This window comes from Maylandia zebra, linkage group LG23 (genome assembly GCF_041146795.1).
Source record: "Maylandia zebra isolate NMK-2024a linkage group LG23, Mzebra_GT3a, whole genome shotgun sequence".
NCBI lineage: Eukaryota > Metazoa > Chordata > Actinopteri > Cichliformes > Cichlidae > Maylandia > Maylandia zebra.
The window spans coordinates 9,151,366-9,178,085 of NC_135188.1; the positions used below are offsets into that span (position 1 = coordinate 9,151,366).

Genomic DNA, 26,720 nt, shown 5'->3' on the forward strand with positions numbered 1-26,720 from the left:
TTACACCATCACAGTAAGACTGTGACAGTAAGACATTAACCAGATGTGTAAATGATTGTATGAATCGCAGAGCAGCTTCTTTGGGCAGGGACGTGTTAAGCTAGACGCAGCAAAATACACCTCAGACTTCGATCAGAACTTGCTTGAGACAGCTGAAGTAAAGCTCTCCGGGTGTGAAGAGTCACAAGGTTTCATGTCAGTTTGGCAAAGAGTGGATGCACAGGTGAGTCTTCAGTTCATTTACTGTGTGTTTACTTTTATATTTAACCTTTTTTAACCCATCACTGGTGATGAGCGTAACCCGAGGTTTTTGAAAAAGAGAAAAACCTTTTATGGGTAAATATATAAATACTTTTAGATGTGTGTCCATTAGGTTGTCTTTCAAAAAAAATAAACTTACATATTCAGATTGCATAGTGTTTAGGTTGGGCTCATCACCTATTATAACGTAGACCTCATGTTCATGTAATAGCTTCATTTTTATTGCCGTGAATGCTAATTTAAACCTATCTGTGAAGCAAAAATAGTTCTTCCTTTTTAATTTATTTCTAAGTGCAATGTGACAATCTGTACTCTCAGGGCAGCTTGTGATGGCAGCACCGCAGGGGCCTTTTTTGGCCGCTGTGTTAGTCCTTGTGTCTTCGCTTCTCTGCTCCTCTTCCTCACCTGCATGTCTGCAGTCCTGCACCTGTCAGAGTGCTTTCCTGTTGAACTGTTCCTCAGCTGGCCTTTCCTCGGTGCCCCAGCACATCCAGGACTCTGTCACGGAGCTGGACTTTTCTCATAACCTCCTCAAATCTGTAACATTTCACCAGCCACATTATAACCTCAGGAGTGTGTGGCTGGGAAACAACAGTATCACACGTTTGTCCCTGTGCACTGGAAGAAACCTCGGTGGTCAACATCGTAGAGATAAATATCGCTCAAGACCTTGGACCAGACGGAAATGTGTATCTTGGGCCCCCACCCTGCAGCTGCTCTCTGTTGAGATGAATCAGCTACGCCAACTCCCAGAGGGTGAGTCAGTGTTATATGGTTGTAAACTAATAAATAAAACACTGTCAAAGCACATAAACATACACATTTTCACACGGATAAAAACTGCTACCAGTCAGCACTAACTGAAAACCTGAAAAATGTAATTAATTTCATTTAAAAGTAATTTCACTGTCAGGTGAATCTGCAGGTGTTTTAAAAGATTTCAATATCACTTAGCATTATATATGCAGTGCAGTATTTCCCGGTGCTTCAACAACACTCATCTTCTATAGAAGAATTGTGTTTTCTGGTGAATTTTCATCAAACTTTCATCTCATGAAAGGGAAAATATTTAAACTGCTGTAATAAGAAAGAACTGGAAAAAAATGATAAAAAGTACAATTTAGCACGAATAGATCGTGCATAACATTAGCAGCAGTTTAAGTTTGTAGCTTATTTTTGCTGTAAAACTCAAGGCAGCTTCTTAGTAAGGGAAAAAAATATACGTGTTTAGCATTGATTCGACAGGTATCTATTGGAAGGATGAAAAATCATTACTTTTAAATCCATCATATCATTTGGTGTCCAAATGATGATAGCAGCGCATGCTTTCTAACACTGTTGCTCCAGAATTGTTTGGTGTTTAGTTTAGTTAACATCCATTTAATATTCATGTGTCATTTTGCGTCCATAATGCACATTTTTTGTTGATATTATCATCCTGAAAGAGATCACTCTCTTAGTAAGGGGAATCAAACCATGTAAGCAAAATACGTCTCCCAGAGTAAGAAGCCACTTTTCGTTTTACAGTAGGATCAAAGGTTAAAGATTTTCCTTTAATGTGTCAACCATTTGTTTATAACAATCCACTACAAGTGTAACATTTCCCACAAAAATGTAATGAAATCTAAGTATAAAGAGAAGAAGGTTGACTCAAGCAAAAGTAAAACTACCTGAAAACTGTTCTTCATTACAGTGCTTTAGTAAATATACTTACTGTACTTTACAATTCTGTTGAACTTGCACATACTGCAGAATTTAATAATCCTACAAACTACAATCACAAAATCTTAGACGTTAATATCAGCACAATTCTCAGCCAATATGAGTAGCAACCCATCCTAACATACTGGTCTTGCAAATTGCAGCGATATAACAATATTACATAGTATTCATAAACCACACCCAGTACATTTTGAGGTTGGTTACATGACTATGGCTGACTGTTATCTTGGGTGGAACATAAACAGGTGGTAGAAAAACTGACATATTAAATTTAACCTTCAGTATGGAACTAGTCATGCAAGTCTCTTGTAAACATCTAAAAGTGTTTTGACTTCCAGATTCCAGACTTCCAGATATGAGACAATTTGTTCACACTAGTTAATTGGGCCATAACTTATTGTTATCTTTAATATTAGGTAATAATATATAATGGTAAAGTTGCACACTCCTTAAAGGCACACCTTTAATTTCCTCATGGAATGTCATTGACAAATGTCCACGAGTCACACTGGAAAGATTGGTCCACCTTGCCACCATGTTCAGGAGGGTTTACCTCAAAGTCCATAGTGTAATAAATCTGTGAGATTTATGCATGTCAGTTACTGTTCTTTTCATATAAACAAACCACCCCACTGATATGCTTTATCTTTAGTACTTTGCTCCAGGCAGAAATAAACCACCTCACGTAGTTCCCCTGTACAGCCTCCAACCAGTCACAGTTGTTAATCGACATTTCCCTAAAAAGGTGGAAATAGAATACAACAGAACAGCCCTTTAGTGTCATTATACATGTACAATGAAATTATGGAATGTTGTGAATCACACAATGCCACTTTTCCTGGGCATTGTCATGTTTCTCCTCTTTCTCCTTGGTTGAACATGTGAGTGTTTCAAAGGAAACCATTCACTATAAGTCTTCTAATGGAATGTATAGACCGCCTATTTACTTAGCAAGAGCTCTGTTGACAATCATAGACCCTGTTCTATTTGGTATTCAGATCACAAAACCAGTGCCTCTCTAATGAAGCACAGATCCACAGTGCTTTTCCTCAGCACAGCAGTCTCAGGGAGATTGTCTCTACTGAAAAGGAGGAGCCAGCAGAAAATGGCCAAAAATAGACATATTGTAACACTATTCATTGTGAAAACAAAACAATTTGATTTTGTTTTTCATTGATGAGCTCCACACTGATTGAGGCTTATGTTTCACATTATATAATGTCAGCCGTGTTAATATGGCAGACCTGCAAGCAAATTGACAGAGAGGACAAGAGCCAGACAAACTTGTTGTTATTACTGAAAATCTGGAATACAGAATACATGTCTTGCTGTCTATGGGAGCTACCCAGTAATCTCTAAATGCAACTCTGATTTTCTGTCATTCAGGGCTGGAGGGTATTGAATCCTTGGAGGTTCTGCAACTCTCTTTCAACAGGATCTCAACTCTACGACTGGGAGAACTTAGCCATCTTCAGCAACTGAAAGAGTTACACTTACAACATAACCTCATCACAAGTCTCCATCCACAGATGTTTCAGGATTTACCACAGCTCAAAGTAAGACCATTTGTTGTTGTTGTTGTTGTTTGTTTTTGTATTTTGGGGCCTTTTTGTGTAAATACAGGTGATTGTTTTTCAGATATCTGTTCAAAAGCTAGACTTAAAACCTTGATGCCTACTCTAACTAACTGATAATGTCAATATCTAAATTGCAATTTGTTTTGCCAGTCAAACTCATCATAAATATTATATTGCCCTCAAAGGTCCTAGATCTGAGCTTCAACATGTTGACCAGCATCCATCCTTTAATGTACCTCACCCTGCAAAACATTGGAACAGAAGTTAGGCTGCTTGGAAACAGGTGGCAGTGTGACTGCAGGATGCACAGTCTAAGACGGCGGATAGCCTTTGACAGCAACAGAGGCCTGCAGGTCTGGAGCATCATGTGTGCTTCTCCATCCACCCTCTCAGGCAGAGATCTGCTTCAGCTGCAGGATGATGAACTGAACTGCCTCAGTACTGGTAACATCCCAGAGCTCCATCAGGATGTGACAGTCCACAGGGGCTCTGAGATACTGCTGTCCTGTTCAGCAGAAGGTAATACATCAAAATGATGCAAAAATGTTTAATGCATATTTAGCAATTTAAACTGATAATACTGCATATCAATGTGATCTTTTCCAGACTCAGTGTGGTGGACGCCCAATGGTCAAATGTCTGTGAACCAGTCTGATGGTGGTCTGCTCATCAGTGACATCACAGAGAGTGACACGGGACTGTATGTGTGTGTGTCTAAAGAAAAACAGGTTGTGTCTGTTTTTAACCTCCAAATCAGTAAAATAGGTGGTGCAAGAAGAAAACCTAGAAGTTTGTCTGAAACCAGCCAATACATAATCCAAGCAGGCCCCACAAAGAGTGTACGTAATGGGACAAGTCCAGGAGCTGGAGCAGTTACTCAGTCTGACTTGGCACTGGCTGTGTGTCTATCTATTTTCATCACATTTCTAATTGCCTTTATCCTTGGAGTCCTTGCAAGACCGTGTATTGATGCTCTTTGGAAAAGAGTCACCGAAAAGAACATCAATACACGGTCCCGTGAAACTAACTCTGCAGTCTCTGTAGAACAAACACAATATGACAATGAGGCCTTTTCCACTGGAGAGGAACTAGAAAGGACAGGACATCACAGGGAAAGGAGAGTCACATTTACCACTGTAGACTACAGAGAACATGGCAACGTACAGTACTATGATACTGTAGTCAGTGGCAATCCGGAAAGCATCAATAATGATGTAGTGATTGATTGTGAAGTTAGTGAGGCTCAGAATATTAAACATACTCCTGAAGATTCAGGAAATGAAAGTAGCTCACATCAGAGCAATTCAGAGGGTAGACTAAATGATGGCAGAGATCACACTACTGCTGGACATAGGCACAACATGGAGTTTGAACCCATCCCAGATCCTGTTGAACTAGAGGAAAAGAGAAGCCTATCTTCTTCAAGCTCTGATTCTTCACTATCTGAAAAAGAATTCAAAGAGCACCACACAATGCCTAAGGCTCCTAAGGTGACAAAGGACCCTTTTCAACAGAAAACTGATTTCTCAATACTTACAAAAGAAGAGGTGCCACAAAGATCACTAGAAGGCAAAAGTAAAATGCCTGGATTTACCTCTGAGCCATGGTCACCACACACAACAGACCCTGGTTATTTAGAGGAGAATGAAGAACTATTTGAATTTAGTGATTCTGTTCAAAGTCCATCTCCCAGGTCAGGCAGTATAATTGGTTCTTCTAATAAGTCAAAACTTACTGTGGCAACCCCTTCCAAAAAACACAAGCGGGATTCTGTGTCCAGTTCCAGCTCAAACAGCAGTGAGGATGAGTCTACACTTTACAAAGCCAACTCTGACCAGCAAATCAAGCCTGCAGTGAAACCAGAGCACTCGTTTTCCTCCGATTCCAGTGACAGTGATAAGGAGCCAGACCAGCACACAGTTAAGCTAGAAATTGATAAAGATAGCACAGTGAAAGTTAAACCAAAGCCGCGGACAAAGTGGCATGATGTCTATTCGGATACCAGTCAGAGTAAGAATCTGGATGCCAAAGCACCTTCACTATCTATAAGAGATTCATCCTCTTCCAGCAGTGACAGTGAAGCAGATTCCAAAGTACACTCAAGTATAGACAGAAAAAGCCAAATCAAAGAGCATTCACACATCACTGCTCCATTACCGGAGTCAAATTCATCTTCCAGAAGCATGAGGAAAGATTCAGATATCAAAGAACCTTCATCAGCCTCTAGTTCATCTTCTAGTAGTGAAAGTGATGATGAAGCAGGCCACAAAGTGCAGCAGGTTCCAGGAAAGTTGGGCATTCCACCCTGCCCATTCAAAGAATCTCAAACAAAGAGTCCTGATCCAAATGCAAAGTGGCCTACCATTGATCTTCTACACATTCCTCACATTAAGCGGCGCCTAGATATCAAAGCATCATCAGTAGCAGTAGGTTCTGACACAACTTCTAGCAGTGAAAGTGAGGAGGAAACAACGAAACACATAAAGAAACAGGAGCAAGGAGGTATATATATGCCAATTGTTCCAAATAGGTCATCTCAAAAAATAAATCAAGAGGATAATATTCGAAGGCCTGCCATTCCTCCTGAGCGTCCCAGGAGTATCAAGAAAGATTTAGATCTCAAAGAACCTTCATCAGCCTCTAGTTCATCTTCTAGTAGTGAAAGTGATGATGAAGCAGGCCACAAAGTGCAGCAGGTTCCAGGAAAGTTGGGCATTCCACCCCGCCCATTCAAAGAATCTCAAACAAAGAGTCCTGATCCAAATGCAAAGTGGCCTACCATTGATCTTCTACACATTCCTCACATTAAGCGGCGCCTAGATATCAAAGCACCATCAGTAGCAGTAGGTTCTGACACAACTTCTAGCAGTGAAAGTGAGGAGGAAACAACGAAACACATAAAGAAACAGGAGCAAGGAGGTATATATATGCCAATTGTTCCAGACAGGTCATCTCAAAAAATAAATCAAGAGGATAATATTCGAAGGCCTGCCATTCCTCCTGAGCGTCCCAGGAGTATCAAGAAAGATTTAGATCTCAAAGAACCTTCATCAGCCTCTAGTTCATCTTCTAGTAGTGAAAGTGATGATGAAGCAGGCCACAAAGTGCAGCAGAGTCCAGGAAAGTTGGACATTCCACCCCGCCCATTCAAAGAATCTCAAACAAAGAGTCCTGATCCAAATGCAAAGTGGCCTACCATTGATCTTCTACACATTCCTCACATTAAACGCCGCCTAGATATCAAAGCACCATCAAAAGAATCTGACACATCTTCTAGCAGTGACAGTGAGGAGGAAACAACGAAACACATAAAGAAACAGGAGCAAGGAGGTATATATATGCCAATTGTTCCAAACAGGTCATCTCAAAAAATAAATCAAGAGGATAATATTCGAAGGCCTGCCATTCCTCCTGAGCGTCCCAGGAGTATCAAGAAAGATTTAGATCTCAAAGAACCTTCATCAGCCTCTAGTTCATCTTCTAGTAGTGAAAGTGATGATGAAGCAGGCCACAAAGGGCAGCAGAGTCCAGGAAAGTTGGGCATTCCACCCCTCCCATTCAAAGAATCTCAAACAAAGAGTCCTGATCCAAATGCAAAGTGGCCTACCATTGATCTTCTACACATTCCTCACATTAAGCGGCGCCTAGATATCAAAGCATCATCAGTAGCAGTAGGTTCTGACACAACTTCTAGCAGTGAAAGTGAGGAGGAAACAACGAAACACATAAAGAAACAGGTGCAAGGAGGTATATATATGCCAATTGTTCCAGACAGGTCATCTCAAAAAATAAATCAAGAGGATAATATTCGAAGGCCTGCCATTCCTCCTGAGTGTCCCAGGAGTATCAAGAAAGATTTAGATATCAAAGAACCTTCATCAGCCTCTAGTTCATCTTCTAGTAGTGAAAGTGATGATGAAGCAGGCCACAAAGGGCAGCAGAGTCCAGGAAAGTTGGGCATTCCACCCCGCCCATTCAAAGAATCTCAAACAAGGAGTCCTGATCCAAATGCAAAGTGGCCTACCATTGATCTTCTACACATTCCTCACATTAAACGCCGCTTAGATATCAAAGCACCATCAAAAGAATCTGACACATCTTCTAGCAGTGACAGTGAGGAGGAAACAACGAAACACATAAAGAAACAGGAGCAAGGAGGTATATATATGCCAATTGTTCCAAACAGGTCATCTCAAAAAATAAACCAAGAGGATAATATTCAAAGGCCTGCCATTCCTCCTGAGCGTCCCAGGAGTATCAAGAAAGATTCAGATGCCAAAGAACCTTCATCAGCCTCTAGTTCATCTTCTAGTAGTGAAAGTGATGATGAAGCAGGCCACAAAGGGCAGCAGAGTCCAGGAAAGTTGGGCATTCCACCCCGCCCATTCAAAGAATCTCAAACAAGGAGTCCTGATCCAAATGCAAAGTGGCCTACCATTGATCTTCTACACATTCCTCACATTAAGCGGTGCCTAGATATCAAAGCACCATCTGTAGATTCGGACACATCTTCTAGCAGTGACAGTGAGGAGGAAACAGTAAAGAAACAAGACCATGGAGCTGTACATATTCCAATTCTTCCAAATCGGTCATCTCAAAAAGCCAGTCGTGAGCATGACATAAGAAGGCCTGCCATTCCTCCTGAGCGTCCCAGGAGTATCAAGAAAGATTCAGATATCAAAGAACCTTCATCAGCCTCTAGTTCATCTTCTAGTAGTGAAAGTGATGATGAAGCAGGCCACAAAGTGCAGCAGGTTCCAGGAAAGTTGGGCATTCCACCCCGCCCATTCAGAGAATCTCAAACAAAGAGTCCTGATCCAAATGCAAAGTGGCCTACCATTGATCTTCTACACATTCCTCACATTAAACGCCGCCTAGATATCAAAGCACCATCAAAAGAATCTGACACATCTTCTAGCAGTGACAGTGAGGAGGAAACAACGAAACACATAAAGAAACAGGAGCAAGGAGGTATATATATGCCAATTGTTCCAAACAGGTCATCTCAAAAAATAAATCAAGAGGATAATATTCGAAGGCCTGCCATTCCTCCTGAGCGTCCCAGGAGTATCAAGAAAGATTCCGATATCAAAGAACCTTCATCAGCCTCTAGTTCATCTTCTAGTAGTGAAAGTGATGATGAAGCAGGCCACAAAGTGCAGCAGGTTCCAGGAAAGTTGGGCATTCCACCCCGCCCATTCAGAGAATCTCAAACAAAGAGTCCTGATCCAAATGCAAAGTGGCCTACCATTGATCTTCTACACATTCCTCACATTAAACGCCGCCTAGATATCAAAGCATCATCAGTAGCAGTAGGTTCTGACACAACTTCTAGCAGTGAAAGTGAGGAGGAAACAACGAAACACATAAAGAAACAGGAGCAAGGAGGTATATATATGCCAATTGTTCCAGACAGGTCATCTCAAAAAATAAATCAAGAGGATAATATTCGAAGGTCTGCCATTCCTCCTGAGTGTCCCAGGAGTATCAAGAAAGATTTAGATATCAAAGAACCTTCATCAGCCTCTAGTTCATCTTCTAGTAGTGAAAGTGATGATGAAGCAGGCCACAAAGGGCAGCAGAGTCCAGGAAAGTTGGGCATTCCACCCCGCCCATTCAAAGAATCTCAAACAAAGAGTCCTGATCCAAATGCAAAGTGGCCTACCATTGATCTTCTACACATTCCTCACATTAAACGCCGCTTAGATATCAAAGCACCATCAAAAGAATCTGACACATCTTCTAGCAGTGACAGTGAGGAGGAAACAACGAAACACATAAAGAAACAGGAGCAAGGAGGTATATATATGCCAATTGTTCCAAACAGGTCATCTCAAAAAATAAATCAAGAGGATAATATTCGAAGGCCTGCCATTCCTCCTGAGCGTCCCAGGAGTATCAAGAAAGATTCAGATATCAAAGAACCTTCATCAGCCTCTAGTTCATCTTCTAGTAGTGAAAGTGATGATGAAGCAGGCCACAAAGTGCAGCAGGTTCCAGGAAAGTTGGGCATTCCACCCCGCCCATTCAGAGAATCTCAAACAAAGAGTCCCGATCCAAATGCAAAGTGGCCTAACATTGATCTTCTACACATTCCTCGAGTTAAGCGGCGCCTAGATATCAAAGCACCATCAGTAGATTCTGACACATCTTCTAGCAGTGACAGTGAGGAGGAAACAACGAAACACATAAAGAAACAGGAGCAAGAAGATATATATAGTCCAAGGCAAGAAACTGATTTGCTTTACACAAAAACCCAATATGTTCATCATACTGCAGACATCAAATCAGTATTATCAACTTCTGAGTCATCTTCAAGTAGTGACAGTGAAGATGAAAAAAGGGGCCAGACAAAGAAGCAGAGTTTGGGCTCAACGGGGTTTCAACAATCTCAAACCAAACGTCATGATCCTATTTACACATCAAGCAGCTCAGATGAGGAGGGGATGGAAGATTTAAGAAACCGCCCAGTTGCAATTAAACCAGATTCAAGATTGCCTGAAATAGGCCTCAGCACTATCCCCTATGTCAAAAAGCATCTGGATATCAAGACACGTTCACCTAAGTCCTCCTCCAGCAGTGATGAGAGTGAAGGTCGGACTACAGACCAGCCTGTTAAAATGGCTAGCAACTTAGGCTCTCCAACTTCTACACTGTTTAAGCTTCCTCACATTTCAAAGAAAGATTCCAATATTACATTAGAAAAGTATGTTGTTATAACAGATGAGTTGACGGAAAATCGAAAAGACAACTTCAGCACAACACCAGAGATAAACTCTGAGCTCCAGTCACGATGGGCCACAATGAATCTTGGTTTTTCCCAATTTAGAAAGCGCCTTGAAATCACATCACCAAGTTCTCAACCATCCAAATATCCCTCATCACCTCTGCCAGACTCCTCTTCTCTGAATCCTGAAAACAAACATGTGAAACCCTCTGATTCCTCTTCCAGCAGCAGCAGCAGTGAAGATGAGATAACAGAAAATAGAGCTCCTCCAGGCATGACATATGTTGACTTTCCAATCTATAAGCGTTCAATTATGAAAACTTCATCGCTATCTGATAGTTCTTTCTCCCCCAGTGGCAAGACCCAAATGGTAAATGTTGCACAGGAAAGTGAAAAGGACAGAAATTCATCACTTGCTCCAAAGAGAGTATCCAGTCTGAGCTTTGAGGATGAAGTAAGGAGAAGGACTGAACAAAGACACAATGCAAATGCAGATATACCACCAGAGATAAAATGGACTGGTGTTGGTCATCATCTGTCTAAAATCTCTACACCAGCACTAAAGACGGGTCTGAATACAACACCTCCACAGCAGGCTTCACCTGCAAAACCAGAACTTCCCCAGCTGTACTCCTCCAGCATCAAAAGTGACGTTAAAATAAAGCAAGACAGTTGGAAATCAGATGTAAAGCCAACACATAAATTCTCATCCATTAGTGCCAATAGTACTTCTTCTGCATCCGGAGGTGCTCTTCACAGGCTTTACAACTCACCCAACACCACATATGAGAATCCAAGCCCTATTTTGCTCTCTGATAGGAAGGAAAGAAAAGGCCTCAGTGCCCTAAAAGTCATGTCATCAGAGAGAAAAATGTGGGACACGGTGGATTTCAGTGGGGATGTATCTCCTACAGCTGATGACCACAGTCCACAAGTTGACACCGGTGTTTATTATCGCAAGTCTAAGCCGGACATCAAACCCCTGCCACGATCAAATCCCTCTGCTTCACCAGATGAGAGAAGAGCTACAGATTTGTTGTATGATCTTCCCCGCTACAGGAGCCATGACATCAAACCACCACAAGTTGCCCCACCTCCTATTCCTGTAACACTACCGCCAGAGGAGGCCGTTGGGCTTACAGGACAATAAGAAACACGGCTCGGAAGGAAATAGAACCTATCAGCAACAGAGACAAAACACAGAGGAACCTGTTGCTTCTTCGCTTACACCAGAATACCCACCAATCTATTTAAACACTTCAAACATCAGTCATGTTTAATGACAAGTCAATTCATGCTAAACACTTGAAAAGCCACCCAGATGATAGGCATGATTCTCTGAGCTTAAGTTATCCTGTGAATGTCAAAAATATTGTGAATTGTATATTATGTGTGACTTTGGAATGAAATGTAAGCTATAATCATTCATTGGCTAGGGCTGCCACAGAGCACTTAAATGCAGTCTTTATCAATGCACCATGCTTATCTTTCATGTTTGACTTATTTCTGCAAAATAAGATGCCAAATGAGTTATTTACTTGCATTCATGAACAGAAGTGATGGCTCAGATTTGTGTATAAAAACCTAAATTCAGTGATGTTAAAGACTAAATCATGAAATAATTTACAGATTTTTTTTTGTATCTCTAATTGAACATTTTAGCAAATAATAATAATAATAAAAATATCAATTTGCACATATACATTTTTATTTGTATATTTGCTACATCCCAGATTTTTGTGCAATTTATTTAGCTATTACAGGTACAAAAACTGATGATGTAGAGGTCTCAAAATCCTATGTATTAAATGTGATACACTTGACATTATAAGGTTAAACAAGGGTGAACTATCAACTAAATAACCAGAACATAAGCCATAAATAAGTTAATAAACCATTTTATTTACTTGTATAGACACAGGTTATAGTGAAAACAGACATATAGACACATAGTTTACATACATATATACAGTTGGGACAAGGCTGTTCATCCTCCTGCATTATCAAGGGAGAAGACTAAACCACTGATCTCTACACAGTATTTGGTAAGCAATCCTACAACTACTTTAGTCTTAAGGTTTATGCTGATGGTAGATGCATTGTAGTGACGACAAAGGTTTCTGTGTAGTTTTCAACTGAAATGGATTTATGGAAGCGTTTATGTATGTCATGACAATGTAGTGCAACAGTAGCAAAACAGGCTACTGTCTGCATTGCCTGCAGTTTGCCAAAGTTTTGCAGCATATGTAAGGATGTGTAACAAAGGGTAAATGCAGGAGGGAACTCCTGTTCCACCATGAGGTTACAGGTGTGTTCCAGGTCTTAATAGACACAATCATGTTTATCATCAGAATTCAAAGAACATGATTGTGTTTATGAAATTAAGCACAAAACACTTGCACAAAAACCTGTACAAAACAAAAACAAAAAGTTTGAAAAATGTTTTCAAAAAATCTCATCCATTCACAAAAGGCTCTGTCGGAGCATGCATGCAAATATTAAATCTTCTGACAATTCAGCATCACATCACAGCCAAAGACAAAAATTTATACATGTGTTACAAGAACATTATACTAGGCGAAAAGAACAGCATAGCATCATCACAAAGTTCCAAACTGTCAGTGTCCACTGTTTTGAGTACATCCTATGGGTGGTATAAAGCAACACTTTCACCAAACGTACCTTACTACTCAAGCCTAAAGGACCTCATCCTGAGAGGGTCACCGGTCTTCCACTGCAGTTACATTAACACCGTCAGTGTTGGGAGAGATGCTACTGGTAAGAGGAGACCTGAAACTATCAGTGGACTAAGGAAGACAAACAGATGCCACATATCAAGACAAAATGGACACCAACTAGCTCTATGTCAACTTATAACACAGCCAAAACAGTCTGAGTTCATCCTGAAATAATCCCTGACCACTCAGTGTGTCTGTGTGCATGTACTCTTATCACACGTGTATGTACATTTGGGTTTATTGGTATGTGTGTGGGACACACAAAGTGACTTCCATGTTTTGAGGCACAGTAATACTCTCATCTACAGAACGTAGATACATAAATCAGTCATCAGACCAATAAATGCTGATCAGAGCACTAGTGGCTCACCGCTGTACTGTAATAAGAGTTAGTAAGCAGCAATGCTAAACTGTTTGGTGTTATGAGGTCTGAAGCCTTTGCAGGGGGCTAGCAAATGAATAGCTAGAAGCAAAAACAAAAAAAAAAACAACAACAACAAAAAAAGCTGAAGCAATCAAAACTGGAGGGGAAAGAAGAAAACAAACAAAAAACAACTACAAACTGGCACAAATCAATAGAATAGAAACTTGCAATCAACCATTTGACACAGTGTGCTTCTTGAAGTACTCCTATGAAACTCAAAATATGACAAAAAAAAAAATAAAATTAAGTGCTATCTGTCCAGAAAAGCTCAAGTTCAAGTTCATTGCACAGATGTATAATACTTTAATGTGCCCAGGTCAAAGTGACCCTATTTAAGACTCAGACACAATGCATGAATGGTCACTTCTCTCAGTTTCTCTGTGCTGAAGACAAGGGGTGAGGAGTGGTTCTCCCACACAATACCATTTTGCTTCCATCATCCATGTATGACACCACGTTATCCTAACACAGACAGCAATATGACATGTCACAGTGAGAGAGCAATGCCACTGGAGATTGCTGCAAGCTTGCCCACTACGCAACTTCGGTAGGGAGCACAGCAGCCCTCCTGCCTCCACGCTCTGAGCAGCGTGCATGCAGGCTGCAAACCCAGCAACCCCACCCTAGCCCACCCACAGCCCAAACCCCTCCTTTCCCCAGGAAGCACCCACAGTCACTCCTTTACTTTTTTTTGTATTGGTTACTTATTGGTTATTGATTCTCAGAGTCGTTGTTGTCACAGTTGTATTACTTTCCCATTTTTGCGCTGCAGTTATGACATCTGTCTTTCTTTGTACCATTCCACAAACTCGTCCAACAAAACAGGCCCTAATGAAAAAAACCAAACAAAAACAAAGATGAGGCACAAATTTCAGTATATTACAAAATTAGTATTTGGGTAACACTCAGCTACACGTAAATGTGTGCTCACTTACAGGCACCATCTTCATCATAGTTGCTGAGGTCCAGGTTGATTGTCCTGCTGAACTCTAAAACATTGCACCATTGGTCTTTGTTGATGACTTTGTACTTTGATTGCTGAGGAATAACAAATAAATCCTTTAGAGTGATAGCTTTTTAGCTACAACAGCTCTTTCCAAGGTTAAAATGGGCAACAAATGATGGTATATACAACTACTCCACGAGACTTCTGTGACTGATTTTCTTAAAAAACAAAACAAACACCCCAACCAACCAAACTGCTTACCTCTAGAAACTGATTAAACACAGGAAACAAAGGCCACGTCTTTCCCAGAAGAAGCCCCAACATACATTTGGCTGTGTTCAAGTCCAAACTCCTCTGATCCTTTTCCTGTACAATCAGAACACCCAAGACTTTCTCAAATCAATGCAACAAGTCCAAACAGACAGTCAAGTCAGACAGCCAGATTACAATATTTACTGTTTCTTACTGAGATTTTTGTATTTGTTCAAATGAATTTAACCTGGTTGTTGAATGCTGTGTGTTGACTGCTCCACTCACCCGAGCAAAATCAAAGGCATATCTATAAATGAGCTTAAAGCTGGTGCTGTCATTTAGGACAGATCTCAGGTAGTCAAGTGAATTCCTCAGCCTCTCAGTCGAATCACACCTGACGGCAGCAGAAAACTAGCTTAGGTATGTTACAGGATCCAATTTAATGCAAGTTACACTAAGAAAACACATCAATCTAGATAGGAAATCTTGAAAACTGTATTATATTTTAAAAAAATGAAGAAGAAGAAAAAAAGCACTAAAGTAAGTAAATGACATACTGCAATGAGCCCATGCCTCTCAGCCACTCCTGAAGGGTGAAATATCCCATACTCTGGGCATCCAGCTTCCAAGCAAGAACCAGCATCACCACCTGAGCACAAGCAACAAATGACAGTTGCAGATATTCTTAAATACAAGATACTCAATCCATTACATATCACATGACCTTAAAGGTCTAGGTCTGCTGATTGAGAATGCAGATTAAAAGATAGACTTTTATAAAGTCTCAGAAATGATCAGAAATGCAAATTGTCACCACTTCCAAAAGGATGTCATTAAAGAAAATGCCAGAGAGATAAACAGATGTCGAAATATGAAAGATTTTAAATATGCGCTTACATTCTCCGGCTCCACCCCGATGTCCTCACAGAATTTTTCCATGCCCTCTGGACCCACCACATCATCGCAGCCTATTCATGATAAACAAATGTCAATAGCAGCAATTTCCCATGTATGCACTGAGAAGAGGTCAAATGCAATGAAACTAAGAGTGTGTCCAGTAAGTGCTCACCTGCATATTCATAGAACCACTCCAAGCATCTTTTACTAGAAAACATCTCCTCCTCTCGGATTTGGGATGTTTCATGTTTTCTGAAAACGCTGTGAAGGAAAAAGAAAATTTCAACCATACTACACGTGCAGTACACCGTTTATTATATGTTTACGAATGGCAAAATAAACTGTGTACTGCACATATTCAAGTTCACTGAATATTTAATTAAAGGGATCTCGCACCTGTCCTGGCGACTTTTCTTGGCTGACATGTCATCTCCAGCAGAGGGTCTCCTCTTTTTCCTAGGAGGCATGGCTTTAGAGCAACAAGCTAGGGAAGTAAACAGAGGAGAAAATGAAAGAATAAATCTTTAAGAACGACATGCAATATGCCAACTTTCTATAGCAAAACATTTGAGTACTAGCCAAGCACTGAGAGTCCACTTCAGAAAGTGATATGTTAATGTACATCTGGCCTGATAAAAACACTAAACTGATTTAAAAAAACATAAAAAAAGGAGCAGCTGTATAGTTACCTGAGGGGTGGCTGTCCTGTCCAACGTCTTCTGCCAAGTTCTATTCAAAACAAATATGTGTGAGTAGGACACAGATGTACAGGGCACATGCATGCTAAAATAAAGCACACATAAACATATTGCTAATATGCATTTACCAGCCTGTGCAAGGTGTGGTGGATCTTATGGATGCTGGCCAGTGTAGTCAAGTGGGAATTCAGCTGAAAATCTATTTCCAAAAAATAAATATAACGTCAGAAAAGAACTAAACTAAACCGTGACACTCAGCTTTATGCTCCTGATCATGCTTGGCATGAGCACAAGGGTACAAGAAGGTGACATCATCACAGCCCCAGTAAGAACACTGGACTCAAATCTCAGGTGATCTTTGATTAGGAATCACACAACATTCACAGAGCACGCACTACTATCGCTTGATTTCCAGTTTTCAAAGATCTACGTTGCTGAAAATATCTCACACGAATGAGGGAGGGACTGCATTCCTCTAAAGACGTGAGAACGATCATGCATGCTACCTTCTCGCTTCAAGCCTTCTGTGCACTGTCGATTAAAAGCTGTCACCAAACACCGATGATTTTAACGTTTTTTCAGAGGCCAAAACCACACTCAAACCAGTACACTGCCGAGCAGATAGCACTAGCTGCATACCTAAAATAGCAGTGCAGACGCGCAACTTGCACAGAGTTTACAAAGTATCTGGAGAGTTTGGACGTATGGGCGTTGTAGTCCATTTCCTCTAAACAGGCCATTGGAAGCTAAGCTCTGTTTGGGATACTAAACTACAATTCCCATGCATTTGCAAAACAACTACTTCTCTCAGACCCTTCTACCCCCAACATTTACACCAACTGATTGAATGCATTTTACGTTGTTTGAAAAATATACAACATTATATGTGTTCTGGCACAAAACCAACGCACAGGCGTTTGCAGCAGCTGGTGTAGATGGCGCAAAACCCGGCGGCAGTGCTGCAGCAGGCAATGAAAGCTGTTTTACACAACTGCGTCACAATTTTCATTCCCTGTAAGAGTCCGCAGTTGACCAGAATATTGACCGATTTGCAATGGTCCTGCGTGGATGCCAAATGTGAGCTGATACCTGCTGTACGTGACCCATGAAGATGAATATAAACAGCTCAACACGCCGTTTAACCATCGAAAACCATCTGAATTTAACTAACGTCAGCCGCATTCAGCCGAGCACCGCTAACGCGACTCGAAAAATTAACTTCGCAAAACCTTCAGTGTCAAATATAACCTTCCACATGTCCAAACAGCTAAAATTACACCAGCTATCCTCCCTTTGTTGTCGCACAAGACAGCACTAGCAAATACAAAGAGAGCAGCAAATAGCACAGAATTCACGCGTCCTCATCAAACGCCACACGACCATGAGACAAAACTGTTGTTCAAAACAGAGCAAGACTATTAACGTCTGTGCCACACGCGCTATGGGGTCCCAAATTGATCCAGAAAAACCTCTCTAACGTTACTACTTACTTGCCGCATCAGAGTGCATTTTTATGAAACATACAACTGTCTGTGGGAAGTCCGCAGACCGGCCAATAGGCGGGCCTTGTCAATGTAAGCCACGCCCGCAGCTGTGGATTGAAGGTCAGCCTCATTCGCCTCCGCCTTTGCTCGCTGTCAATTGGCTAGTCGAGGTGTCATGTCATGACAGGGAGGGAAAAGACACCAGCTCCTCCCTCAACGAAATGTGATTGGTCATAGTTCTCAAAACAGGCCGTGCTATTCGCACGTCAATCACTAGAATTTCCTCGTGCAAAATTGAAACCAACCCACGATGAAATCTGATTGGTAGTTCTACTTCTAAATTGACTTCCCAGTGTAATCGCGGTTTGGGTTCGCTTAAAGTCAACGCCGTTTGTTGGAAGTAGGAGACGGTGTATTTGGTAATGTGAGTTATGTTTTGATTTTACCAAGGATAGGACGACAGCACTTAAATTCCCGGAATGTTTGCAGTGATGCTGCCCTAAATACCACTCTTAATTGCCCCTTGGGGATAAATAAAGTCTTTCTGAACACTTACCTTCATTTACGTTACCCTGTCAAATTTAGTATGCCCTGTTTGTCATGTGACTATAAATCTCAGTTTTTGTACAAGACGAACGAATGCAAACGTAGCAACATTGTTGGGCCCAAAGTTGTTTTTTTATATATCAGTAACATTATGGTGTTACTCACATGACTCTGTTTAAATGATTAGCTAAGCAATTATACCCCGTGTGAGTATAGAGAAGCTCACCAGGTTATTTAAACCACAGCACCTTACTCAATACAGCCATGATTAAATTTGTATTACTTTGTACTGGTAGAAATGGGTAAAACGGCCTACTGAGTTGTCCACTGCACAGTCGTGTATGTAGTTCCTTTGCCTTCCAGTTACACTCTTTATGCATTGACAGTCCTAGTCGGCACTAGTTTACAGCATATGGGCATTTAATAGTGGATTCAAGGTGGGTTACTTTGCATTTGATGTGTGTTTTCATTTTTATACTATTAAACTACATTTTGGAGGAGAATGTAGGCCCCCCCCCCCCCCCCCCCCCTTTTTTTTTTAAACCTAATTAAATTTATTTGGCAGGTACACTTAGAAATTTGTAGGAAATACCTCACATATTAAATACGATGCCTTATGCATTGGCCTGGATCAGTTTTAAATTAATTTTTTTTAGTCATACGTTATTTAGAATAATGTTATGTATTAGTTCTGTACTAGTGAACAGCTACTATTTTTTTTTTCTAAATCAGAGCATTTTTGTAGAATTTGTGCAGTTGCAGTTGTTAGGATATAGAAAATTTAAACTATTTAATTAATGCTCAGCAGTGATGTTAATAAATAAGTAGTAAAACAAATGTGTTTGCTTCATGGATAAGTGAGCCTTTGCTCCTTAAGCTGTGACCTGTTGAAAGGTATTTAAGTACAGATTATATATACCATTATTAGAGAAACTGTAGCACTGATATCTGCATTTTTATTAGTGGTAGTAAAGAAAACCTTGACCTTTGGCTTATAGGGATGTGTGTCCAATGAAATAACCAATAATAGGTGATCTTGTTATGAAGTTTGACTGCGTATATTGAATCTTTAGCCTAAACACATGTAGATAATATGTTACCTTTACCCACACTTGTGGGTCTACTAAATAGTGATATGAAAGAGCAAACACGAAGCTGTAGGCAAAAAAGGTGTGTCAAACACTGACGTGTAAACTGGTATACAGAGGTGAACCTGACCTGTTTTGGCTTGTCATCCTCATGCTCAAACAAATCTGACTGGGCAGAGCTCTGTTAGGAAGGCGGAGTTAAAAGTCTAGTCCAGGAAGTTCTATTACAGCTTGTTGCATTTGACACAGGCAAGGGGAAGCTTCAAAAGCAGCATAATAGAGCTCCAGCAACAAACTACTGAAGGGTCTAAGATCATGAGTGCTGAAATAAGTGGGCAAACAGTGCCGACCGAGGAACCGGCAGCTGCTGGTTCAGGTTCAGCTCCCATTAAAGGAGGGTGGAAAGTGAGTGGCAAACAAATTTGTACTAGACATTTTGAGCCCAGATGCAATGCTATATGTCACATATGATAACTAACCTCTATTCTGTTTCTTACAGTGCCCATTGAGTGATGCCCATGTTCACAGAGAAGATGTGAGAAAAGTTTGGAAAGAGTGCCAAGAGGAGAGCTTCTGGTACAGAGGTAGTCTCTTTCAGACATTCAGTAAATGCTCTCACGTGTGTCACAAATTTTCATTAACAATTTGTTGAAATGTCTCCCAGTGAGAGACAAGACTTGGAAATGTTCTTTGATGTGTAAGCAGGGTTTTTGTAGTAGAAGTAGGGGATAGGGGTCATCAATCAAGCTTACCGTTGAGGGTTTACATTCTTCACTGCGGAATTCAGTGTGTGGTCTTAAAAAAGGGGGGCAGATCAGTAAGAGGGTAAGTAACTCATAGTAAGATTTTATACTTTCGTCATTCTCTCAGTTGTGATTACAATGTGTTTATTTGATCATGATTATTTATATATGCATTGCTTTTAAAGAAATCATTTAAATACTATAACCACTCTGCCCTGCCTGATCAGAGCTTTTACTTAGGGTTAAGGTTGGGTGAAGCTTGGCTGGGAGTGTCCAGAGGTAAAAAAGAGGTTCTAGATAAAACTAAGGGGGGAAAAAACACCCGATCTGGAAAAAGTAGTAGAAGAAAAAAAAACACAAGAGGTTTAAAGATATATCAGTCATTTATGCACACCCACACATCTTTTATACAACTGTCAGAAAATAATTATCACAGCAAAAGCTTAAGATTGTATAAGCTACTGTGAGCAGCTTGCACTAAAGAAAATATTGTGGTCAGGCTTTTTTAGATAAAGAATTCCCAAACTGAAGATTATTGGTGTTTCATGTGGCAACACATCGTTGTCTTTAGTCTCCATCTTGGCCCGGCCTCTCACCACTAACCACACAGCTGCTGCTCATCTTCTCTCATCAAGCAGTTATGTAAACATGCAGTGGCAGCAATCACTTCTTCCTGTATCCGTCCTTTCCATCCCATTAGATGGACATGAGGTTGAGTTTTGGTATATGTCTCATTACTCCAAAGTTCATTTACGTTGAACTATAGGCAAACAAAGCAAAATTAACGTCTTCTAGTGGATTCATTCATATGGGAAATATCGCCATTTAATCACAGACAGAAAAACTTACCTTTTATGCATTATGTATTTGTTTTGAATGCTGGCTTTTTAAAATAACTTTACTCTGATTCTATTATAATATTTCCCCAAACGCTGTCCAGCAGTTTGTGGCTTTGATCAGCTTCAGAGTAACTTCTGTTTGACTTGATTTCTGTTTTTAGCACTTCCATTGTCTGTGGGCAGCATGGCTGTCACCGGTGGTCTCATCTACCAAGGTAAAGCATTAACATTCAAATACCGTACTTTAAATTACATGATATTGATCAAAGTAAAGCAGGTGTTTCTATAGTTATCACTTTTTTCCCTCCACATAGGTATTTGGAAATCATCAAAGCGATTTGGTCCTTTTCCAAAACTAGCAGGTTTGTGTCTTTCAGTATCTTGGATCTCAGTTTGTAAGTGGCAGCTGTGATTAATGAAATAATTGTTCTTCTTCAGTTGCAGGGATCCTTGGATTTGCAGTGGGGAAAGCATCCTATGTGGGCACTTGTCGGAGCAAATTCCAGGAGCTTGGCATTCAGGGTGGACCGGGGATTGGACCCTGGTCAAAGAGAGATCACCCTGGTCACAGACACAGGGAGGGCAGGTGCTGAATTTCTGTTTGTGTAATATCATGTTGTGTGGTAATATTCGCAGATTCTGGGAAGAGGAGTGTTGATAATCGGAAAAAGACTTACTTTGTGGTTTTTCGTTGTATATTTGATTGTCCATTTGTTTTTATTTCATTTTACTTTATTTTTTTAATATTCTCTGAGTAATTGCTCTTCTGTCTTGTTTATTGACCACCAGAGTTACAGTGCAAGCATTCAAAAATCATTCGGAATCAAATTACTTTATTAATCCCAGAGGAAATTGTGTCATTGTGCTGGTCCACCTTTAATAAATGACATAAAAACAATTATTTAAAAATGTTACAGATACTTATTTTTATCAGCCATTGTTATTTTTTCTCCTCTCTTTGGATGATCAATACCCTTACGCCTCAGCATGACACTTACCCAAACATTATCCTCATAGACCCTGCCACCATGTGTGTGAAGAATGTAAGAAAAATGCTCCAGCAGCACCAGCTGGACAGGCTTAAAGACTGTGAGGACGGATGTACGGTAACATTCAGTGTGCATAACTGTAAAAATAATGTATTCAGATTAGTGCAAATATAAACTATCAGAAAATATGAAAAACAATATATATATATTTTTTTAAAAGGACAACTTTGATATGTTACATAATTTGTGTCACTGTACATTGATGCACACCTATTTAAGTATTTCCTTTCCTTTTTCATCCTCACCAGTGTTGGAGAGATTTTCTGCATGAATTCATCACCTTCTTATCAATGTCTTAAATAAAACTTGTAAACACGTCTCATTTTATCAAATAACCACTAGGGGGCGCTGCTATCCTTTCTATCAAAGAGCAAGCGCTTATAGAATTTCTAGTTTATACAGGGAGGTGAATATATGGGTAAAGCCAGGTCTTTGGACATAATTATCAACAACTAAACAGTTATTGAATGTTAAGAATGAGATCTGAAAATAAATAAATAACAGCCCTATGACAATGGAGAAAAAAAAAAGGTTTTGCCAAACTTGAATCATCAGGCATGAGTACAGTAACGACCACATCCATAACAGCAGCAGTAGTCCTACCTTAGGTTGCTCAGTGAATATGCAATGCTTGGCTACCTTCAAAAACAACTAAGGTGTAAGGGGTTAATCTGTACATGACAAATTACAGAATTTAATGAAAGGTGGAATGGGGAACATATCTTTGAGTTTTTAATATTTGGTACTTACCAGTCTAATAATAATAATGGCTTCTCTTTGTTTTCTTTTCCACATTTTGAGCATTAAGAAATCTGGTCTTAATTTTGACAGTTTATAGCACAGAAGGTGCACTTTGGAGCTGAACAGACAGCCATAACATTTTAAAACCTGTGCTTTCGTGTGTCTATAAGTGAAAGCACTAACAAAGTTGTATAACTGAAAAAAAAACACGATGTGGCTTTCTTACCCTATTGTGAATGAGAATTGGTCACTACTTGTAGTAATGCTAAGCTAAGTGTGATTTTACTTCAGATATGTGTAGAGGCATTTACAAATATAACGTCTGATTTAAAAAGTTACCCAGACTGCTCACATCAGTGCAGGCCTCCACTAATCAGGTCTTGATGGTAAAATGGTCAGATGGAAGACATTCCTCAGTAATGAGCATGTGACAGTGAGCTGGGAGTTTGCCAAAAGGTACCTTAAGGACTCTCAGACCTTGAGCTTGAGAAGCAATATCACGTGGTGTGCAGACAAACAAATGAAGAAATATGAGGCAGTCTGCATCACCCCCTTACAGTTAGTACAGTCAAACATGTGATGGTAGCATCAGCAATGCTTTACTGCAACAGGAATGGGAGAAGCAAAAATTAAGCAATCCTGAGTGAAAACCCTTTTCAGAGTGCTTAAAGGCAGTTGTGAATGTTCATATTTCAACAAATCATACTGCCAAGATAACACCAGAGTGTATTTGAAAAAGTCTTGGAGGGTCCTAGCCAGAGTCTGAACCTGAATCTGTTTTGGAAAGTTAGCAGCACTGCTCAGCTAACCTACAATTAAGGCAATAAATCATCATATTTGGGATGAAATTATTTTTTGTTTTAGGAAGTAAATACTCCTTTTATGACGAAACGTGTTTTATATTTAATTTTGCCAAAATTATATTTTTATAAGTGTCAAATAATACAAGGACTTCATGACTCTTTTGATGAAGACAGCTGGTCATTTTTGAAATATGAAGTTTAATCAGTTTTATGATTTTATATCAGTTAGTGTTTATGAAAGGAGCTCATAACTGCTGGCCTTTGGTTTCTCCACTTTCTTCATATAGTGATGCAAACAAAATCATTCCCAATTTTTGCAGTACCACAGTTAGTCTTATATTAAGTACTTTATATTGGTTTAATTGGTTTATTTACAGAGATAGAGTAGTCCCCTCCGCGTTATATTTATATATTTTTATGAGTAATAAGTGATACCAGAACAGCTTTATCGGTAACTGACAATCCAGTCAAATTTGACCAAAGTGCTCCATAAGAGGCACGACACACACTGCAGGCATGCCCACACGCCTCAACAAATATATCCAAATGATCGTTTAAAAAAAGAGACAATACAGCTGATTCCACATTTTAACATAATAATATATAATGTTTGTTTAGTCCGCAGAATGAAATAATACTTAATCTCTGTATCCGTTTGGAAGCTTTCTAACTGATATTTTTGTGATTACTCGATACTGCCGTCAGCAATGCTCAAATATAAATAAATCATAAAATACCTGACATACTGCGTCTCTTCCGACTACCCGCCTATCCGCGCAAGGCCGGTGTACTCTCGTAAGATTGAAAAAGAAAGGGGGAAAAAAAGGTAGATTCGTGTGAAACTCCCGCAGAAGACGTCATCCAATCAACAGGTCGTTCTATCAAGATTGGCACTTTCCTTGTCCGGTAGAACGTAGAGTTCTGTGTAGGCGTACACCATCAGAGCCAATCAGAACAAAGAAGGCGGGGCAAACAAGCTGCCGTCTGTTCTGGCTGTGGGGCTCTTCCACCACAGAAACCGACTGAGAAAAAAAAAATCACACCACTACGCAAATCCTTCCAATGGAGAAGGGCCAGGATGTTGAAGCTTGTTCGGCGAATGAAAAGATCGTCTGCAAGCTAGCCACCTAGCTCAACTAAGAGGAGAAGAAACAAAAGTTGTGAGTAACGTCGGCTTAACATATAGTGAGGTGAATGAGGGCACGGGAGGTTGCTATCGAATGTAGTTAACGTTGGCTTATGCCAAGTTCCGCGATTAACTTTGCCGTTGAGGTTAGCTCTCCAACTGTGGTACCAAAATCGGCTGCCGTAGCATGCTAAAAGAGGGAGTTTGGCTGCTGTGCTGGGGCGAGTTAATCGCCTGTCTACCTTGCAAGTTTAGCATCGATCAGATTCCTGTTGTCATTACTTTTATCGCTGCCAGCTCGTTAGCTTACATGTTGAACGTTAACTTGTAGTTGACAACTGGCTGCTGCTGCTGCTAGCTAGCCCTTTGCTTAGCAGTACCCTTAGTGGAGTATTAACAGCAGGCTAGTTGCTAACTAAAGGCTACATTGAAGCTTATTCTCCTGTATGTTAGCCACATCAGTCTTTTTTTTATGTACATCTTTAGCATCATCTTTAGCATAGCTTTTCACGTTCATGTCGTGGGAAATAAATTGCTGTGAAACTTGTTTGGTATACTTACCCGCTGTGATCAAAGTAAACACGAGCACAGAGTTAACCAACAGTGTTTAATGCGCTATTTTCTTTTTAAATCTGGGGCATTATTCAGGAAAATAAAGATGCATTATTTTATTACGTTATGACTATGAGTGGCTTAAAGGAAATAATCATATTCAAGCATGGTGCTTCATGTGCATGGGCATAACAATGAGAGAACTTCGAGATTTGCATCTATCATCCCTGCGAGGACTTCATTCCCCTGTTCAGAGTGCATCAAGACCCACAATGAAGCATTTGTTCCTTTTCTGTTGAGACCCAAGCAGTGACACTTGGATACAGGCAGAAAGGAATCTGGTCAGTCTGCTGTCTGGCTGGAGGTGGAGATAGCCAAACTATATAAGAAGAAGAAAAGTCAGTTTGTGTTCGCTCCTTTGCTCAAACAAATTAGGACAGTGATCTGAAGAACAGGAACATTGTTATGCATATTTGCACAGATTGCAAAACATGCAGCATATATAGAATGTATGCTAAAAATCCATGCCAAATCCATGTTCAAAATTCTGCATTCGGTTATGTTTTACACATAGTCTGCACATATGCTGCACAATAACAAGAGCAAACATATAAACAACTGAAACGTCGAGTTGATGACACATTGTTTGTTGTGATAGTTGAATCCCGGTGCATCATACTTCTATCACTGATCCTTGATCTTCCTACAATAAGATTTGTTTTAATTTTTGGATACTAAGGTGTTTCTGCAGCATTAAAAGACTTGGTCAGATATGGGAGGGAAACGGAAGTTTGTTGGGTCTCATTAGTAGTGACTGAACTTTCACATTGGGAAAGACATTGGGAATTGTTCATGGTGCCATTCGGGGGGGGGGGGGGTTAAATTTGTCTATAAAAAATACTTGGGCAGCTGTCAGTATACTTTGTGACTCATTTGAGAAACATGGTTGAAAATACAGCCCTATGGTAACTATCAAGGACAACCATCAGTACACTGAGAGTTTGCCAAAAGACACCTTAAGGTCTCTCAGACAGAAAAAAGCAAAACATAGATTGAACTATTTGGACACAAACACCACATTACTTTCTACACAGTTGAACACGGTGGTGGCCACATCATGTTGTGGTGAATTCTGTGACAGCAATGGTACACCATCAGGACTGAAGGAAAGATGAATACAGAAAAATTAAGAGATCCCGAGTAAAAACCTTTTTCCAGAGTGCTGAGCGGCTGAATTAAAGGTTTATATACCAACAAAGTGTATTACCAAGAAAGTACAGGAATAGCTTTGGGTGAAGTATATGAAAGTACTGGAGTGGCAGTAGTAGTAGAAACTGACCACTACTGGATGGTCTTTTGTCTTGTTTACACTAAAAGCAGTTGAGTAAGAGTGAATAATGTCTATTTACTCTTATTTAAACATTTAGTTGCCTGTGAAACATTTAAAAAAAGATCAGATTTTGACTGTAAAAACTTTCCAGACGCAATGCATTGCTGGTTTTACACA

General features: G+C 40.1%; 4 protein-coding genes and 1 long non-coding RNA gene across 8 annotated transcripts in view; 3 read left to right on the top strand and 2 right to left on the bottom strand.

Moving 5' to 3' along the window:
* Positions 1 to 95: 95 nt before the first annotated feature.
* On the top strand, positions 96 to 12,011 carry lrrc66 (leucine rich repeat containing 66). The gene is made up of 5 exons (XM_076880476.1): positions 96 to 223; positions 580 to 1,017; positions 3,370 to 3,539; positions 3,746 to 4,079; positions 4,167 to 12,011. Exons 2-5 carry the CDS (start codon positions 591 to 593, stop codon positions 11,435 to 11,437), a joined length of 8,202 nt encoding a protein of 2,733 aa, XP_076736591.1. The 5' UTR covers positions 96 to 223; positions 580 to 590; the 3' UTR covers positions 11,438 to 12,011.
* A 158-nt stretch (positions 12,012 to 12,169) lies between these two features.
* On the bottom strand, positions 12,170 to 17,798 carry dcun1d4 (DCN1, defective in cullin neddylation 1, domain containing 4 (S. cerevisiae)). 2 transcript variants are annotated; one of them, XM_004557126.5, is made up of 11 exons: positions 17,733 to 17,798; positions 16,371 to 16,441; positions 16,234 to 16,273; positions 15,941 to 16,028; positions 15,717 to 15,805; positions 15,545 to 15,615; positions 15,205 to 15,296; positions 14,933 to 15,041; positions 14,657 to 14,761; positions 14,385 to 14,487; positions 12,170 to 14,277 (listed from the first exon to the last, which is right to left on the bottom strand). In XM_004557126.5, the coding sequence occupies exons 1-11, from the start codon at positions 17,749 to 17,751 to the stop codon at positions 14,222 to 14,224; spliced, it is 843 nt and encodes a 280-aa protein (XP_004557183.1). In that variant the 5' UTR covers positions 17,752 to 17,798; the 3' UTR covers positions 12,170 to 14,221. The 2 variants fall into 2 exon arrangements, with proteins under 2 accessions (XP_004557183.1, XP_004557182.1); XM_004557125.6 differs by lacking the exon at positions 17,733 to 17,798 and adding an exon at positions 16,749 to 17,134.
* Positions 17,799 to 18,093: 295 nt separating this feature from the next.
* Positions 18,094 to 22,309, top strand: ociad2 (OCIA domain containing 2). Of its 2 annotated transcripts, none has more exons than XM_004557112.4 (8): positions 18,094 to 18,150; positions 19,610 to 19,765; positions 19,860 to 19,944; positions 21,104 to 21,157; positions 21,257 to 21,304; positions 21,381 to 21,528; positions 21,960 to 22,048; positions 22,240 to 22,309. In XM_004557112.4, the coding sequence occupies exons 2-7, from the start codon at positions 19,676 to 19,678 to the stop codon at positions 22,024 to 22,026; spliced, it is 492 nt and encodes a 163-aa protein (XP_004557169.1). In that variant the 5' UTR covers positions 18,094 to 18,150; positions 19,610 to 19,675; the 3' UTR covers positions 22,027 to 22,048; positions 22,240 to 22,309. The 2 variants fall into 2 exon arrangements, with proteins under 2 accessions (XP_004557169.1, XP_004557168.1); XM_004557111.4 differs by having other exon boundaries at positions 18,095 to 18,150; positions 21,960 to 22,043.
* On the bottom strand, positions 20,468 to 21,398 carry LOC143415216 (uncharacterized). The gene is made up of 2 exons (XR_013095855.1): positions 20,953 to 21,398; positions 20,468 to 20,863 (listed from the first exon to the last, which is right to left on the bottom strand). It is a non-coding gene; the product is annotated as an uncharacterized LOC143415216 (long non-coding RNA).
* Positions 22,310 to 24,535: 2,226 nt separating the features above from the next.
* Positions 24,536 to 26,720, top strand: part of fryl (furry homolog, like) — a 73,713-nt gene continuing 71,528 nt past the window's right edge. The window contains exon 1 of one of the 2 annotated variants that reach the window (XM_076880810.1): positions 24,536 to 24,695. The gene's annotated coding sequence lies outside the window, so the exon portion shown is untranslated. The remainder of the gene's footprint in view (positions 24,696 to 26,720) is intronic. The other variant, XM_076880811.1, reaches the window with a different exon arrangement.